The 18,783-nt window shown below is 41.3% G+C and overlaps 1 protein-coding gene across 2 annotated transcripts in view; it reads left to right on the forward strand.

The window, feature by feature from the left end:
- The window catches only part of PEAK1 (pseudopodium enriched atypical kinase 1), a 218,660-nt gene that overhangs the window by 190,116 nt on the left and 9,761 nt on the right, over positions 1–18,783 (forward strand). For both annotated transcript variants that reach the window (XM_077828480.1, XM_077828481.1), the window contains one exon: positions 2,193–2,941. In XM_077828480.1, coding sequence (XP_077684606.1) covers positions 2,193–2,941 — 749 coding nt within the window. The remainder of the gene's footprint in view (positions 1–2,192; positions 2,942–18,783) is intronic.

The following is an 18,783-nucleotide window of genomic DNA, read 5'->3' on the forward strand; positions in this document are numbered from 1 at the left end:
CTTCTTAAATAAAATATCTTATTAGCAGTGTGGCCCAATATTCCAATTGATAGTGCATGTTGTCCTGCAGAGTGGGGGTTAATCATGGATTCTGTTACTTTCATAACAGCTGTGATTATGTATTTTAAAATCTGAGGGAGGAAAATATTCCCTTGCAAAAGGTTCCATAATACATTTGTATTATGTATGAGACCAGGTAAGGAGGTTCAGATCTGAATTATAACCTACCCAAAGTTCTGGGATGTTTGGATTGAGGGTTCCAGTCCAGGCCCATTTCTAATTTAGAGACCTTCAGTGGGGCACCCCACTCTTATCCAATAATCAAATAGTTTCAGTATCTCTTGCTGAACTAGATAGAGTTCATTCCATGCTTGCTCCATTGCATTTATAGAAATTGCCTTCCTACCTTATAATTATGGTCAATGATCCCCACAGATGTGGTAGAAAATTTACAAAATAACTCCTCTCAAAATAGCTGTTGATTTATTAGAAACGAAAAAAATGCATCATTTTATTTTTATACAAGGAGCGGTTGCCTCACAGAGCAGCACATCTGTCACTCATCCTGTTTTTCTCCCCACCCCAACCCCCAATTTTTGAAGGATTCATAATTGCTTTCTCTAAAATCCAACCAAAACACATTACAGGAAGTTTTATCCTCTCAGGAAGCACAGGCTGTCAGTGAAAAGAAAAGGAGTCCTTGTGGCACCTTAGAGACTAACCAATTTATTTGAGCATGAGCTTTCGTGAGCTACAGCTCACTTCATCAGATGCATACCGTGGAAACTGCAGCAGACTTTATATATACACAGAGAATATGAAACAAATACCTCCTCCCACCCCACTGTCCTGCTGGTAATAGCTTATCTAAAGTGAGCAACAGGTTAGGCCATTTCCAGCACAAATCCAGGTTTTCTCACCCTCCACCCCCCCACACAAATTCACTCTCCTGCTGGTGATAGCAGGTATTGTTTCATATTCTCTGTGTATATATAAAGTCTGCTGCAGTTTCCACGGTATGCATCTGATGAAGTGAGCTGTAGCTCACGAAAGCTCATGCTCAAATAAATTGGTTAGTCTCTAAGGTGCCACAAGGACTCCTTTTCTTTTTCGAATACAGACTAACACGGCTGTTACTCTGAAGGCTGTCAGTGGAAATTCAGGTTTTTTGTGTATCCAAAACTGCAGATTGGAATCTCTTGACTGGTTCTAGATCAGGATGTCTATGCATGTAATAGTCCCAATACAGCAGCCACTGAAAAATGAGTAAGGGAAAGGGGTGTCAGAGATCATTACTATTTCTATTAATCTCTGATATTGGGGGCTGCGGAGGGGTGGGGGGAAGGGAAGTAAGCTTGTATATTTCTGCAGTCCCAGAACCCAGTCCTGCTTTTACTGAAATTAGTGGGGGAAATCTTGTCAATTAAATGGTAGCAGACTTAGGCTCTTACTCTTCTGTTTGTTATGAAGTTACTAATGAATTTGCAGAGACAAACTTTATCTCTGATATCATTGCTTAGATATCTACAGTGTGCTATTTTTCTTGCAGGTGTCCTGGTTTATGTTTTATAATATTTTGAATGTATGTAACCCCTCTCAGATCAGATGATCCCAAAGTGTTTTACAAATTACCATGGCTATATACAAAGAGGGATCACTCCATCCACCAGTAAAATGTAGACATCTCTGGGGTGAAATACAGAAGCACCCACTCAAAGTACATAACAGTTTAGAACAGGAAGTGAGGAAGAATACTGTAATCAGCTGCCTGCAGGGAGAATTAATTGAGACAGAATGTAATTACTCAGATTGGAATTCGTCTAGAATGCTAGGCTTGACAGTCCATACTTCTGATTTGCATTCTCTTTCATGTTTTAAGTAAGCTCATGAAATGTAAGATGCTAGCATTGAAACCTGTTTTATGCACAGGCCCAGTTAAACAAGTCAAGGTATTCTTTATGTGATAGTATACATCTGGTGCTGGTTTCGTTATGTTAGTTTTATCCCTCCAAGCACCAGCCTCACACCTTCATTTTTTGTCAGACTTGGATTTGAGGAGATTGTGGTCATCTACATCATCCAGCTATTTTCTCAGTTGCCCACTTACACTTTTTTGTGAAGTGTGAATATGCAGTCACAGTAAATCCAAAGTGTTCTAAAGCTTTTGGGTTTGTTTGTTTTTTATTACACAGGTCAGTCCAGGGCAGCTATGATACCTCCAAAGCAGCCCCGGCAGCCAAAGGGAGCTTTGGATGATGCCATTGCCTTTGGAGGAATAGCAGACCAAGAGGCAACTAACAGCTTACAGCCAACACCACCTCCACTGCCAAAGAAAACCATTTTGAGAGCCAACACAGAGCCGATCCCCAAAGAACTCCAGAAACAGACCCTGGAGAACAATCTCTGTGTTGTGGCCAACCCTACATATGACATTGATACCAACTGGGAAGCAAGCAGTGCCTGCTCTTCAATCAGCTCAGAACTCAAGACATTGGACAATGAGTCAGGAGATTCCTTGGACAGGCCTTTAAGAAAAGGAAAAGCAACCAACTCAACAGCCAACAGCATTTCTAGCCTAACCACTCCCAGTATTAAGGATAGGTGTTCCAACAGCACGGAGTCTCTGTCTGGGAGATACATCTCTCAGACTAAGCAGAGCAAGAATATACAGAAGCCACAGAGGCAAGCACTTTATCGAGGAATTGAGAACCGAGAGGAGGTGGTAGGCAAAATTAGAAGCCTTCATACTGATTCACTGAAGAAGTTGGCAAACCAGTGCGAAGATCTTTTCATGGCAGGACAGAAAGACCAGCTGCGATTTGGAGTGGACAGCTGGTCAGACTTCAGGCTAACCAGTGACAGGCCATGCTGTGAAGCAGGTGATGCAGTTTACTACCCAGCTTCTTATGCAAAAGATCCCCTCAACAATTATGCAGTCAAGGTAAGAAGGAGGTTTCAAAAATGGTTGTCCCAGACATCAGTAATATTAATAATAAAACCCTGTGTATTACAGTATACCTAATTGTGCTGTTTGCAATAGCTAATCCATGTACAGTAATGATCTACAGCTACTGGCCCCTCTTTCTTTAAAGTGCCACTGTTGTCAATGGCATAATTAACCTTTAGCTGGATCCCCTGTTTGTTGTACATTTGGGGCAATTTTTTAAAAGCCACCAACTCTCTTACTAGCTGTTTAGCATAGCTATTATGTTATGACATAAGAATGATATAAACAGCTGTGTGCAGGCGAGCTCTTGGAAGCCTTCAGTAGTAGAACCTTTAAGTTCATTTGCATGCAGAGTTACCAAATTCTCATTTTTAATTAGGAGTGATTTCAAAGGTTTATACATATGGCTGTTTATGGATTTTATTTATATACATTCTTAATTAGCATACCTTTCCATTCCCGTACAAACCCTTAAATTCTCACCAGCCATTCTGAAGCCCTATCTTGCCATCGGTATGGCCTTGCGTGCTATATGAAAAATGAATGGAACTGAGGAACGTTGATTGGCTAGTGCTGTATTTCAGTGAAAAAAGAATTAGCTCTTTTTATTGAATACTCCATTCCACTGTCCTGGTCAGAAAAACATCCAGGTACTTATTTCATATGCAAATGAACAGTTATCTTACCTAATAAAGGGGTTGTGTTATTTTATCATGTTTGTGATTCATATAGGAGATTTACTCACCCTCCCTTTGGGTGCCCACACCTCCACTGCTAATGAGACGATAATGTTCATCTGGTAGGATGTGCTGTAATATGAAGGATGACTGGGAGCCAGGAAACCTATGTTCTATTCATGGCTCTGCCATAGACTTCCTATGTGACCTTGAGCAACTGAATCTCTGTAACTCTATTTCCCCAACTTTAAAATGAAAATTATGATTTTTCTTACCTCACATGGGTATTGTGAGCCTAAATTCATTAACGTTTATAAAGCAAGATGAGCTTCTCATAGTGATGGTACTACAGAAGGGCAAAATGTAATTATTACAACCACTGTTATTTATTAAAACAGAATGAGAAGCTAGAAAGCAAGAACGTCAATGCTAACTTGATATAAAATAGGTTCTGAATTTGAAAAGGCATCTCTTCAGGAGGTTTTTCAAGGTTACATATTGCATTGAAGTGTTGCCACATTCTATTGGGTTTATATTTGTTCAGCCATCCAGGTCCTTTATTGTTGCAAAGATCACAGTTGTAATATGGATGCCATTATAAGATGATGAAGTGAACTGTCTGCTGACTCAAAACAACTGAGAACCGGGACATGAATAACTTTATGATGTATTATTTGTCTGGCAATCTTGTCCGGTTGCAAAATCAATGGTCTTCCATTGATTTTTTTTGCTTGTAATGATGCAGAAATAATCTGCCAAGAAGAAGTGGCAGGTGGTTTGCTGTTTCATGCACTATGACAGGCCAGCAGATCTAGAGATGGAAGTGTTACATTAAACACTGAATAAAAATGTTTCATTGATGAAAGTGACTTAAAGCCTTTCCAAACATGCAGTAGAGCTTTTGAGTTTGTTTTTTAAATGTATTTTGAAAGGAGAGAGTGTAGCCAAATGTATGCTATTTTTTTTCTTTATTACCTGAAACATTGTTATCTTGAAAATCAGTTCACAAACTTGTAGGCATTTACTGTAATCTAATAGGTATGAAGGACTCTAGAGTGAAGGATCCATAACATGCCATTTAACCACAGGTCACTATGGATTGTTGTGCTATCATGGTGAGAGGAAATGTTAGGCTTGAAAAAAACTTCCCTGGCAGTGAATGTAATGTAGGAAGATACTTTGACTACAAATGCTCACTGATTCTTTGTAAGCAAAGTAGTGCTAGCTCAAAGGAATTGCTGTTGTCTTTCCATTTTCTCCCTTTCATATCTTCAAATATTATGCTTTCAACCAAGACTGGCTCACTTTATTTGTGTTTCCCTTGATGGATTTTTTTTATTGCAATGTCATTCTCTAAAATATAGTCAAGGGTTTTATTATAAACTCACCTTTAAAGGGGTTTATAACTCTACCATAACATTTGGCTCCAGGCTGAGCCTTGATATACAAGATCTCAGTCCAGGATCAAGATTTTTCAAAAACATATAATGTAAAAAACAAACAAACAAACAAAATCCATTGAACTGTTGTAAATTAAGAGTGCTGGCAAAATTAGCAGGATTTTACTGTCCTACAGATTTTTTAATTCAAACTAAATTTTGTAATCATCCATCTACAGTGTGAATGGGCTATACTTCTGGCATTTTAAACCATGAAAAAATACAGATATTGAGATCAAATCCTACAGTGAACCCATAATATGGACTGCCTATTATTGTTAGACAACTTATAGTAGCAGAAGAATCATACAAGATCTATCTTGAAGGTCTCTTAAGAATTATACACATGGGGCCGTATCTTCAGCTCGCGTAAATATGTTCAGCTCCATTAACTTCAATAGAGCTATGCCAAACTGCATCACCTAAGAATCTGGTCCAGGGCTTGACAAACTCTTACTAGGTTCTATGACTTTATATTAGATCTGAAAGAGTTTTTAAAAATGGAATATTTTTTGTCCTTTTGTTACTACTTTATAGAAAACAATATAATGAACTTTTCAAAACTATATGTAATGTTAAGTGTTGTTATCCATAAGTACAAAAATTATACATTGTTTCTGAATCTTCAAAAGAGATATAGTTTCTAATTATATTAAAAAGCAAAAACTATGTTCCAGTAGTATTAAGAATTAGACTTTTACCAATTGACTACTGCTGAATTGAGTCTTCAGAAACATCCCAGTAGAATGCACCTTCTGTGCAGATGAGTATACCAGAACATTTTTTTATGTTTTATTAATTTTAATAGATAATGACAATTTAATAGATGTGATGGAAAACCATCCTGTCCCCAACTCATCTGTTTTGCCTAGATATTGCAGGAATAAAACTGTTTGTAAAGGTGTGCAATTTTAGCCATGGCATGTGTCAGGACATGCTTGCCTGCTGAATAAATGAGCGTGCAGTTTTTAGCCATGGCATTTGTGTTATAAATTTCCATTATTTCCATCTCCCACTAACAAATGTCCTTTGCAAAAAGGTACACCAAACTATGTGCAAGTTGCTTTGACTGAAACGATACAAACCAAAACAATGGCTCCAGTCAGCTCAGAATTACTTTTCAAACAAGCAAAAACAAGGATCTCTTTACAAACCTTTTATAAAATTCCTTAGGTATTTTCTCTTCACAAACAAGAACTAATCCATGTTCTAAATAATTGGTAGAGCTGGGTCAATGTGTCTGTGTGTGTTCCTCCGTAGCAGTGGAACAGTATCCTTATCAGCAGTTCCAGATTTGTAGTGAAATGCAAGTGAGCAGTGAAGACTAGCTTTTTGTAAAGTATATTGGACAAGTGCAGCTTGTCTCATCCCAGTATTGGGTGTTATCCTTGAACATACTGAATAAAGCAGCAGTATATCAGGGACCTAAGTAAAAAAGCATTAGCAGAAATAAGTGATTATTGAGAATCTTGTCAGGTTTGGACTGTGAACATGGGTAATTAGTGTTTCAGTGATGCAGTGGAGCAAACTGGAGTGGAAACTACTTCCACTTTTAAAATTCAATATCGAACATTATCAAGACTGAAGCAGCATAAAAAATTATTGAACACTATTATGCATACCTGAGATCATAGTTCAGAAGCCATCTTGAACAATCAGGCAGCAGGAACCATTAAGGAGGTCCTGGCCTGAAGTGTGCGTTTAATATTTTGGCTGCAATCAGATGTTGCGTTAGAGGTAAGGTGGAGTAGCCTGGGGACTATCATGGGGTAAACAGGCTGGGAGTGTATGGAAATGCAAGTACCATAATTTATGGCTTTGTTATATCTTGAGTCCTTGCTTCAGGATGGTGGGAGCTTCCCTGGAAAGCTGTATGACCTTAAAGTTCTTGCTAAGATTCATTCCAAAGCATAAAACATAACAAAACGTAAGTAAAATGCTGGCTGGCTGCCTTCCACTGAAAAAAATGTATATTCCATTTGGGCATATGCACCTGATGAGGGCATGAGAATATTTTTTTGGTAACTCAGACTCTAAATTGAATGACCTTCCTGGCAAAAGTCTTACTGCAGATCGTCACAATACCCTATAGTTTGGATTGAGCCACAGTTTTATACATTAAACACTTAATCCACTATAAGTGCAGTCACAGTAGCGTTGAATTTTTATGTCTTGGCATACCAGCAAAAGAGCAAAGCATTACTCCCAAAGCCAGATCAGTGAAACAAGGTCAGTGATCAAACTGGACTCTTAGAAAGCAGGTTGTGCCAAGTACAAGGTATCAATGTGGGATTAGCAAGCTTTCATTTGACACTGTATTTCATTTGCGGTAGTGCTTTTGTGTAATACAACAAAGTAGCACAGATGGTACAGTGTTTGTGATCCTCAGTGTTTCTCATTTTCATCATTCTGCAATTCATTCCCCACATATCCATCTCGTTTAAGGTTCACCAAGGCCTTGTAAAATGCATAGGACATAGTAAAAATGAGATTCCCTGCTGCTAAAGTGGAAGTCCGCTAACAGTATCCTAGGCTGACTGGACCCATAATGAAAAAATAAAAGCTAATGCAGAGCATTTTTTAGAGTCTTGTAACATGAAATTCTTGCTTCCTTGAGGGAAAAGGATAGACAATGGAAATGGAGAGATCAAGGAATCTAGCTTTGTTAAACTAATGTACAGTTATAGACTGGATTTCAAGGACCCCAACTGTAGAGGATATGTATTGACATGGGCACCAGTGAAAGGAAGGTGGACACATATAATTAGAGCTTAATATCCATATCTCCCTTCTTTGCCTTTCCTCTCCCCATAATTTTCTATCACAGTATACAGAGGTTGTTGACCACTACTCTGCATCCTTTGACTCATTCTTTATGAGCACTAGAAACGTAGGATTTGCCATACTGGATCAATCAATTCCTTCTTTGGATGACTGCATGTGTGCATTCAATTCTTGGGGTTGGTGCACCCAGCATGTGACCCTCAAATTTTTTCCCTCAGTGGTACCTGTTGGACGGGTCAAGCTTCCCTTCCTGTTGTGTGCCACTGCATACAGGTATAAAGGGCAGAACTGCCCCTAGCCCACCTAAGTTCTTTCTTACCGCCTGTGACAGTCATTGGAACTCTTCTGTACCAGAATTCTTTCTCCCAGCCTTTGTGACCATAGTGTATGTGTGTAGTTAGTCTTTAGTGTTGTTAGGATAGTTAGTAACATTTATATATAATAAGTTTTTCAGACTTGTTGTTTTCCCTGTTTGGGTTTTTTTTCTATTCATGCTACTGAGGTACGCCTCAGGAGTTTCAAGCCAGGTGCTTCTTGCTCCAGGCCTGTGTCAGTGAGTGACCCACACAATAGCTGCCTGAAGTGCTTGGGGAAGCATACGTGAAGGACCAGTGCCAGATTTTCAGGGAGTTCAAATAAAGAAGGATAGGGTGACTAGGCTTTCCTGGTCTGACTCAGTGTAGAGTGCTGCAGCTTTAGGGAGAAGTGCACCTCCAGCTTTGGTGCCAGGATTTCACTGTTCTCCCTCATCCTGCTTCCAAAGTAGCACCAGCCAGGGGACCGTCTCCACCTTCTATGTCTGGTAAGAGGGTTGAGAAGGAGTTGAGTAGAGTGCACCTGAAACCTAAGCACTCCTCCTCCAAATCGGTACCTAAGTCAGCTCTAGCTTCACATGGGGCACTCTCAGCTTCTTTGACACCACAACAAGAGAGCATCTTGGTGCCAACTATCCCAGAGGTGTTTGCAGAGGCAAGAAACCTGCTCTGCCTCATGGTGCCAGTGTCTCCTTCCTTACAGAAGTCCAGTCCTTCAGCACTACTGCCATTTCTGCCAGCATTTCAACTTCCAGTACTGCAGTTGTCTGTTCCTCAGACAGGCAGCCTTTCTGTATCATCCAAAGGCATCACTCCATCCATTGCCAAGCTCTCACACAGGTCCCCCCACCAACTGGTCAGAGAAAGGAGAATCCTCTTAGTCAGAGAAAGGAGAATCCACATAGTCAGAGGAAGGAGAATCCTCAATATCAGACTCGGAGGTGGGACCTTGCATATCACAACCCTAAAGGAGTACCCACCAGTCTGCACAAGCTCTTCCCACCTATCACCATGACCCTTCAATGTAGGGTGACCATATAGCAAGTGTGAAAAATTGGGTCGGGGTGGGGAGGTAATAGGTGCCTATATAAGAAGAAGCCCCCACAATCAGGACTGTCCCTATAAAATTAGAACATCTGGTCACCCTACTTCAATGAGATCTAACCTGGAAATATGGCTGGGACAGACGGGCCCTGCCCTGTATCAGTGACCATTTTGGAATTCTAGGGGTCTTCCCCCAGCTTCTATATCTTCCCCACACCAGGCATACTCAGTGCCCTCATGTAGTATGCTTGAATCTACACCCAGAGCTGCTCCATCCCCAGAGTCTGGCGCCAGGCCCAGTACCGAGCATCAAGAGGAGGTTCCAGAACCAGAACAACAGCTGATTAGAAGATATTCTATCCCCTCCAGTCTTGGCTTCTTCTTCGTCCTATCCAGACGTGGCCATTTCGTCTGGCATGACTTTTACTTTTTCTGCTGATTTTAAAGTTCATCAGTTGTTAAAGAGAGTGGCTGCAGACCTAGGTGTACAGGTCAAAGAGGTCAAGGAGTCCTCATGTCTCCTGGTTGACATTTGATCATCAGTGGGTCCCTCCAGAGTAGCTCTGCCAATTAACAAGGTCATGCTATAGCTGATAAATACTTTATGGCAGACTCCATCCTCTTTGCCTCCCACCTCTAAGAGGGCGGAAAGTACTATGTATCCTCCCAAGGGTTTGGGTATCTTTATCACCCACCTGTAGGCTCATTAGTCGTTAGAGCAACTAATGAGAGAGAACAACTGGGGCATCAGGCTGCCACCCCCAACTCAGACGACACTAAGAGGCTAGACTTATTCAACAGAAAGTTTATTCAACAGGGGGTTTGCAGCTGTGTATCACTAACCAATAGTCTCTGTTGGGAGGATACAGCTTTAATTCAGGGGGTTCCATGGAAAAGTTCAAGGAAGTGCTTCTGGAGAAAGCTAGCCAGAAGTTCTCTTCTATGGTCAATGAGGGCAGACTAGTCTGAAGAACTTCACTGCAGGCAGCATTGGACACAGCAGACTAGGCAGCTAGAACCACAGCCGCCTCAGTGGAAATGTGAGGATCATCATGGCTTGTACTATCAAGTACTTGCTATTTGAGGGTCCTTCTCTATTCTCTGACCAGACAGACAGCAAGCTCCACAGACTTACAGACTCTAGAGCCATCCTGAAGTCCTTAGGTGTGTATACACCTGCCCCAGTCCTGAAACTGTATCCGTCACAGTAGACACACTGATATCCCACTCCTCCTCAGCAGGGCCTATCAAAAAAGAGGTCCAGGGGTTAGAGGTGTAGACCTACCCTCCTGCTGTTTCACCTCTGGCTCCAGGCCCCTCAAGACACTCAGGAACTGCAAAGCAGGCAATTTTGATGGGCCAGTTGAAGTCAACATATTAGTCTCCATATCTCTTTGCAAACTGTCTGTTCCACTTCCACAGTTCTTGGTCCCAGATTACATCAGACCAGTGGGTCTCAAGCACTGTTGAAGTGGATATACTCTCCAGTTTGCTTCTGCCCCTCGCTGCCATTCTCCCTTCCTATTCCTCTTCAGGAACACTCTCACAAGAAACTCCTTATCCAGGAAGTTTGTTGCTCCTTAGTGTGGGGACCATAGAAGAGGTTCTATGTGCTCTCAGAGGGAAGGAGTTTTATTTCCAACATCTCCTAAACCCAAAAGCAAAAGTGTGTCACAAACCAATTTTAGACCTGCATCATCTCAACAAATTCTGAAAAAGGATAAAGTTTTGCATGGTCACCCTAGCTTCTATTATCCCTTTCCTAGATCTAAACTTAGTATTGTCAAGATGTATAGGTTCCCTGTTTGAACCTTCTGCTACCTCCTCGCTGCTGTATCTATCAATGAAGGTGGCATTTTTGGTGGCCATTGCCTCGGCCAGAAGAGTAGGGAAGCTAATCCTAGAATTGTAGGACTGGAAGGGACCTCAAGAGGTCTTCTAGTCCGGTCCTCTTCACTCAAGGCAAGACTAAGTATTATCTAGACCATCCCTGATAGGTGTTTGTCTAACCTGCTCTTAAAAATCTCCAATGATGAAGATTCCATTAACGTCCAGTTAATGTCAGGACCCCCAGATACAATCTTTTTTTAAGGACAGGGTTTACCTGAGTCCTCATCTGAAGTTTGTCCAAAAGGTGATTTCCTCTTTCCAAATGAACAAGCTAATTTATTTGCTTGTATTTCTACCCAAAACCATGTACGATCAGGGAGGAAGAGCGTTTGCATACCTTGGACGTCAGAAGAGACTTGGCGTTTTAGCTGGGCAGAACCAGTCACTTTCATAAATCCTTCCAGCTGTTCATAGCAATGGCAGACAGAATAAGATCAATCACTCTCCACCCAGAGAATTTCTTCCTGGATCACATCCTGCATATACATGTACTGTGACTTAGGTAATGTTGCCCCACCTGACACAGTCAAAGCTCATTTGACAAGGTCACAGTTGGCAAGGATGATCTTTCTGATACAAGTTCCCATTGCAGACATTTGTAGAGTGGCAGCCTGGTCCTTGGTCCACATGTTTGCCTCCCTCTGTGCTGTGGCTCAATCTCAAGAGACTATACTAGAGTGGGTTGAGTTGTTCTCCAATCTTTATTGAAATAGACTCTGATCCTGCCTACAGGATCACAGTCTTATGGCTTAAAGAAAAGGAGTACTTTTGGCACCTTAGAGACTAACCAATTTATTTGAGCATGAGCTTTCGTGAGCTACAGCTCACTTCATCGGATGCATACCGTGGAAACTGCAGAAGACATTATATACACACAGAGACCATGAAACAATACCTCCTCCCACCCCACTGTCCTGCTGGTAATAGCTTATCTACAGTGATCATCAAGTTGGGCCATTTCCAGCACAAATCCAGGTTTTCTCACCCTCCGCCCTCCCCCCCCCACACACACACAAACTCACTCTCCTGCTGGTAATAGCCCATCCAAAGTGACCACTCTCTTCACAATGTGTATGAGTGAGTTTGGGGCGGGGGGGGGGCTGGGCACACCAACACCAAGAGCGTAATAGACATATGCAACACATCTTGAAGAACCACAGTTATTACGGAACAGGGTAATAATAGTTTTTTCTATCAAGTGCATTATCACTTATCATGCCTTCATAGTTCAACTTCTGATGCTTCACTGGACCAGATGCTAAATGCCTATCATCTTAGCTTCTTTCAGTGCTTGTCTTTGATCAATTAATAAATCAGGATCCATCTTTTTCCCTTATTGGACCCTGTAATAAAGATTTAGAGTAGCACGTGGGTAAAAAGGCAGCAAGATTTCTACTATAAGCCGGCCTGTGACAGTGGAAGGACAGAGTAGGGCTTGGGAAATCCTGCACGGGGCATGGCTTTGTTTATTTACTCTTAACAGTGACATAGGACTAATTGTCACTAATAGAGAAGAAGCTGCCCCTCTAACACCTTTGGCAGTTAATGGTGGGCGGTCTAGAACCCTTAATATCTACATCAGATTTTATAGACCATAACTGCTGTTCTCTAAACCGTTTAAAAGGGGTACATAGGTATTTAGTTGTATGACTCTCATTAATGGTAATGTGACTCACAGAGTGAAATTCCCACATACTGTTTTAAAATTTTAGGTAATACTTGGGGATGATTATTCCATATATAAAATGCCTTATTATGTCATTGTGGTCATTGGAGTATGGAGACCAGTAGTCATTAGCTACATAAGAGATTAGAATCCTCGATTCCTAAATGGAAGCTCACAGTGAAGGTTTGAATAGAAACTTCCACATGGAAGATGATGAGACCCTGTGAGGGCCTGGTTCACATCAGCAATCTTTTCTAACTGCAAGTAGTACAGTGGATGCCTGTAAATATACTTTATGTTCATTAAACTGCCTACGGACAGGAAAACTTAATGTGTCTCTGCTGATTTCACTGAATTTTCCTTTTTTTGACAAAATATTTGTTAGTACTGAGGGAATCTGACCTGCCCTATCTAAAACTTGAGCACTTGTCCAGATTCATGAAGCTGTGTCTCGGAGCTTGGGGGTGGGTGTCTGAAGAGCAATTAGACACTCCTCTGGATGCCAAATTTTTGCTGGTTTCAATTCAGACCTTCTCTTAAATGCATCTGCTTTATGAATTCAGACATGTGACTGATTTGTCTTCAGACTCTCATCTTTGAGTGCTGTGGGGAGACAGTCTGGCTTTTCATTTCCTTTTGTCAATTACACAGCCGGTATATATTGAACAAATCTTAGTATTTGTCTATTGTCAGCAGTTTAACCAGCTGCCTCTTTCAGTTTTCACATTATTTTGTTTGTAAACAAAGACCAGGAGCAGACAACTCACCTCTAATCAGATCTGAGTTCTCCCCCTGCCTTTTGTACATGTCACATATACATACATGTCATTTTCTCCTTATAGAACAGGGACCTTGTGAGAATTTTTCCTGATGTTTTCTCCCAGTAGTGCCACTTAGTCTCAAAAGTGTCATTATATTTTGAAGTTTCATTAAAAGTGATTGGTTGTCATCTTTAACAAAATATTAAGGGGAGTCATTCATCATTTTGTCATTGATTACAATGGTTACAGGATTTAGTCTTAACTATATATTTCATTGCTATAACAGTAACCTATAGTGTTGTTGTACAGGAGAGTGTGTAATATTTCATTCTAAATAACAATGGTAGCCTGAAATAAAACCTCAGATCTAAAAAACTCTTGAACTTGGAAGTTTGGATCTATATTTGGATCCAGATTTACCCAGTGGCCATGATCTCCCCTCCCTGTTCCACCCCCTTAAAATAAATCAAAACAAAAACAGATCCAAACACTCCAAACATTTATGCACACCTACACACCAAATTTGGGGAAAGATTGGAGCTGGATTGGAACTTTACACCTCAGGACCAACTCTAATTTTAAAGCCCATATTTTCAGAGGTTAATAGTTTGTGCAAATTATGTTGCCTGAGCTGCTGCTGTTCTAAGCTTGGTAGTAATTAAAAAAAAAATTGAGAGGTTTGGCACACTAACATCTTCCATTGGAGTTGTAGATGCTCAGCACTTTTGAAAATTAGATCCATAAAAACTTCCGAATCAAAATTTCAAAAATAGTTTGGCTGTTAAAAAAAAAAAAAAGGCAGATGCGGGGAGGAGAGGGAAAAGGGCTGCCTAGCAGTGTAATATGAGGTATTGGAGTTCAGGAGTTAGTCTTGATCCCTTGCTTCTGGGCTCTTATGGGGTGGGGAAAAAAAGAAACCCTCATATTGCTATTTAACAATCCTTCTGTGCCATCAAATAGAGAAGCATAGATGGATTCAAAAGTAAATGCGCCCCAGCTCACCTTTGCTTGAAGTAGCATCACTGTGAACTAGTTAGGAGGCATTGAGTATCATCCCAAGACTCTTTGGGTGAAATAAAATGTGGTACAGGAGCTATTTACAGATGCTATTTTGTACTTTTCTTACAAAAAATAAGTTTGACTTTTAAAATGAAACACTTTTTGGGTGACTAGTTTACAATTTGGGCTAGATCATTTTGATATTAAAAAAACCCCAAGTTATTAATATTTGAAAAATGTCTGTTGCATGAGCACAGTAATTACTTCCTAGAACATAATACTCCAATCTAATTTAACATCATAAGATTGTTATCATAATAATCAAGATTAATGAGACACCTATCATATGAGAAATCGGAATGTGGAGATCTGGAGAGATCTATCTATTTAACTGTAACTCTTTGAGTGAAGTAAATGGATTATGAACTCTGTGTTACCGAACACACACACAAACCATCCTGTACCAAAATCACCCTTCATTCTATTGCTCTTCTGAAAGTCACAGATGGCATGATTAGGAGGAAAATACAGTGCCACTTGGGTTGAATACATAGAAACACCACTTCCTTGTAAAGCAGCTCAGATGACTTAGAGTGATGTTTTGTTCTGCATAGATCATCTTGAGCAGTGGTTCTCAAACTTTTGTACTGGTAACCCCTTTCACATAGCAAGCCTCTGAGTGCAACCCCCCTTATAAATTAAAAATACTTTTTTGTACATTTAACACCATTATAAATGCTGGAGGCAAAGTGGGTTTTAGGGTGGAGGCTGACAGCTCGCGACCCTCCATGTAATAACCTCACGACCCCCTGAGGGGTCCTGACCCCCGGTTTGAGAACCCCTGAACTTGAGCCTTAATCTATGCATAATCTACTGTAAATGTCAGGATATAAATTCAGAGTTCCTCTCCTTTGATTATGATTATTAATTATAAACCTTTTTCCTAGCACAAGAGAATATTCTTTATTGGTGTTAAAGGCAATAAATAAATAAATTAAATAAAGTTCGTACCCACACACGCCTGGTAACACTGGTTTTACAGCACAACTTGTCAGACTAGTGGTAAATTTCATTGGCTTGGTGGAGTTAATGAATTTACTTCTCCCAACTCACTCTGAAAACAATACATCCTTTCTTCCAATTGTTTAATGACAATCGGTCACTGAACAGGACTAACAAGTTGCTATTTTTAGCATGGGTAAAGTCAGGTGTTCATCTATCGTCATGAGAGCAGAAACACAAACCAGGTTACAAATATCAAAGCATGGAACGGAAATAGAAAATGAAGGGAGATGCCATGCATAGAACTCAATATGGAAACTGAGGAGCACTTTTGGATAGAAAAGGGACACACCACTTTATTTTTTAGATAAGTATCCCATATCATAGAGAAACATCACCCCAACTGGAATGAATTGCCACTCTTGCTGCCCATCCCAAGAAAGAGGCCAAAGACTTAACTGGTGTGGAAACTGAACTACCCTCACACACCTTCAGAATGTTTTTCCAGATGACGTTTGAGACACACTGGTGGTATGGTGTGCAGCAAGCCTCCCCTTTTGCTGCCTATGCAGTACCAATTCTTTTATGAAGCAGGGGACTTAAGTCTCCAAGACTGTAAGCTGACACATTTCACTTTATGCATGTTTGCAGGGTCAGGGCCACGTAGCTACTATCACTTTCTGTATTTTTAAAAGACTTTGGGGGATATTCTATTGGTGAGGTTAGAGTTAGCTCACCCTTCTCCAACCATTAAAAAATGCATTGTGAGTGTAAATTACGAAGAGCCAGTGCTCAGATATAGTAACAATCAGCATTCGCTCCTGAAAGTGGTGCATTTTCCTTTTTAAATAAAATTGACTAGAAAATGCATTTTGTAAATTTGCTTTGCCTGTACATGACAGTGATAAACAGGCAATTTAAACTCCAGTGTGTCTGTGTTTTGGGAGGCTCAGGTATTTGTCATGTATTGGAACATTCACAGAATCAGAGGGAGGAGGACTGAATCAAAAATGTAATCACCTAGCATGTCTAATTGCATATGATTATCTGACAGTGCACTTTTCTGATCGGCAAGCACAGAGGACTTAATCTCCCAGTAATTTACAGTTGCTAATAGTGTAAACACATAAAAGATGAAAAACATACTTTTTTTTTAATTAAGGGCCAGTCTGACTAGCCTTGCACAATAGCTGAAGGGAAGCTAGTCAGAGCCCTGGACTCCCGGCGTGTAATTATTATGCATAGCTATTGAACTAGCCTTCTTAAAGTGCATATCGAGAGGCAAATTCAGCACTTTCCCTCTGTACTAGCCATCAGAACTAGACTGGCACAGGAAGCTGCACACACTGTATCCTGTAAAAGGCATAACAGCCACTGCTCTGGCCTGCATGCCCAGAGCCTTTGTGTCTGTCTCTAAGATCTCCTTCCATAGTAGTGTGCCTCTACTGTGGGAAGAGGATGTAGAGACACAATGTAGGCCTAAGTGTTCAACTATTTATCTGTTAAACAAGTAGAATATCAGTGAGTCTCTACAGAGAGAATACAATTGATGGGGGATCCTTTGCCTTCATTACAGGCATTTATAACTTTCCAAAATGTGCAGAGCCACCAGCAACTCCTAACATGAATTAAAAAAGATCCTGATGATAATGGCACAGGCCTCAAAGACGCTTGTTTTCAGAGATAGTGTGATAGCATTACAGAGCTGCTGTTGAAAGGCGTGAAGGGACCACAGTTTAACATGGAGCTGTTTGAAATGGATTTTCTAATAACACCCCAGTTTTCTTTCCTAATGTAAAGAGCATTGCTATCGCTCAAGCACTAAACTCACATACTCAGCACACACTATCAATCTAAGGATCCACTTTTTCCATTTATTTATCATTTTCAATCACATCATCAATCAAATTATAGTGATTAACAAATAGTAAAGACAAAATTCCAAAGAAATAATGATCTCTCCCCCACCCCCCAAATTACAGTTTGTCAAGTATAAGTCCTTAAATGACTTTGGATTCTATATTAGAAAAAACAGACAGCTACCAAATATTCCCAAAAATTGTAAGAAACTGCAACAAATACATGATAGCACACATTCATATGAATTAATATACAGAAAAATGCTACAACATATCAAAACATTTTACTGAAAATCAGAAAGAATACTGTGCCATAATTGTCCCCTGACCCATCTATCCCCTCATCGCTCTGTTCTTCTTTCACATTGTTCAGACATGCGTTAAGCCAAGCTTTAGCATCATCAAAATCCAAAAAGCAACCTCTTCCTGTCTTCCCTCAATCTAAGCCTTACACGTAGAAAGTACTGCTGTAGTTATACCAGCTGATCACTTAGGTCCCAATCCTGCAGAGAATTAGGTATGTGCTTAACTTTACACACAGTGAGAAGTCCCATTGAAGTCAATGGAACCACTCTTAGTGTGTAAAGTTAATATGCGTAAGTCTGTGCGGGACCAGAATCTTAAAAATAGTAAGTCCTTTAAGACAGGGATCGTCTCTTTTTTACATGTTTGCCTCGTACAATGAGGCTGCTACTGAAATGCAAATAATATATGATATTAGGGTTGCCAACTTTCTAATTGCACAAAACCAAACACCCTTACTGTGCCCATTGTCCCTCCCCGAGGCCACACCCTCTTCTCTGGGGCCCCACCCCCTGATCACTCCATCCCCCCTCCTCCCATCACTCACTCTCCCCCACCTTCTTTCACTCAGCTGAGGCAGGAGATTGGGGTGCAGGAGGGGGTGAGCGCTCAGGCTGGGGTGCAGGCTCTGGGTTGGGGCCAGGGATAAGTAGGCAAGGGTGCAGGCTATGGGAGGGATTTTGGGTGCGAGAGGGGGCTCAGGGCTAGGACAGGGGGGTTCAGGTGCCGGAGAGGGTGCGGGGTGCAGGCTCTGGGAGGGAGTTTGGGTGCAAAAGGGGGCTCAGGGCTGGGGCGTGGGAGGGGGTATGGGGTGCGGGTTCAGGGAGGGAGTTAGCGTGTGGGAGGGAGATCCGACCTGGGGCAGGTGATTGGGGTGCTTGGGGGGGGGGGGGTGCGGGCTCCAGGCGGCACTTACCTCAGGCGGTTCCCGGAAGCAGCCAGCATGTCCAGCTCCTAGGTGGAGGGGCCAGGGGGCTCTGCGCACTGCTCATGCCTGCAGGTGCTGCTCCCGCAGTGCCCAATGGCTGCAGTTCTCGGCCAATGGGAGCTGCGGACCCGGCACTCAGGGCAGGGGCAATGCACGGACCCCCCGTGGCC

This window comes from Eretmochelys imbricata, chromosome 10, assembly GCF_965152235.1.
Source record: "Eretmochelys imbricata isolate rEreImb1 chromosome 10, rEreImb1.hap1, whole genome shotgun sequence".
NCBI classification, from domain to species: domain Eukaryota; kingdom Metazoa; phylum Chordata; order Testudines; family Cheloniidae; genus Eretmochelys; species Eretmochelys imbricata.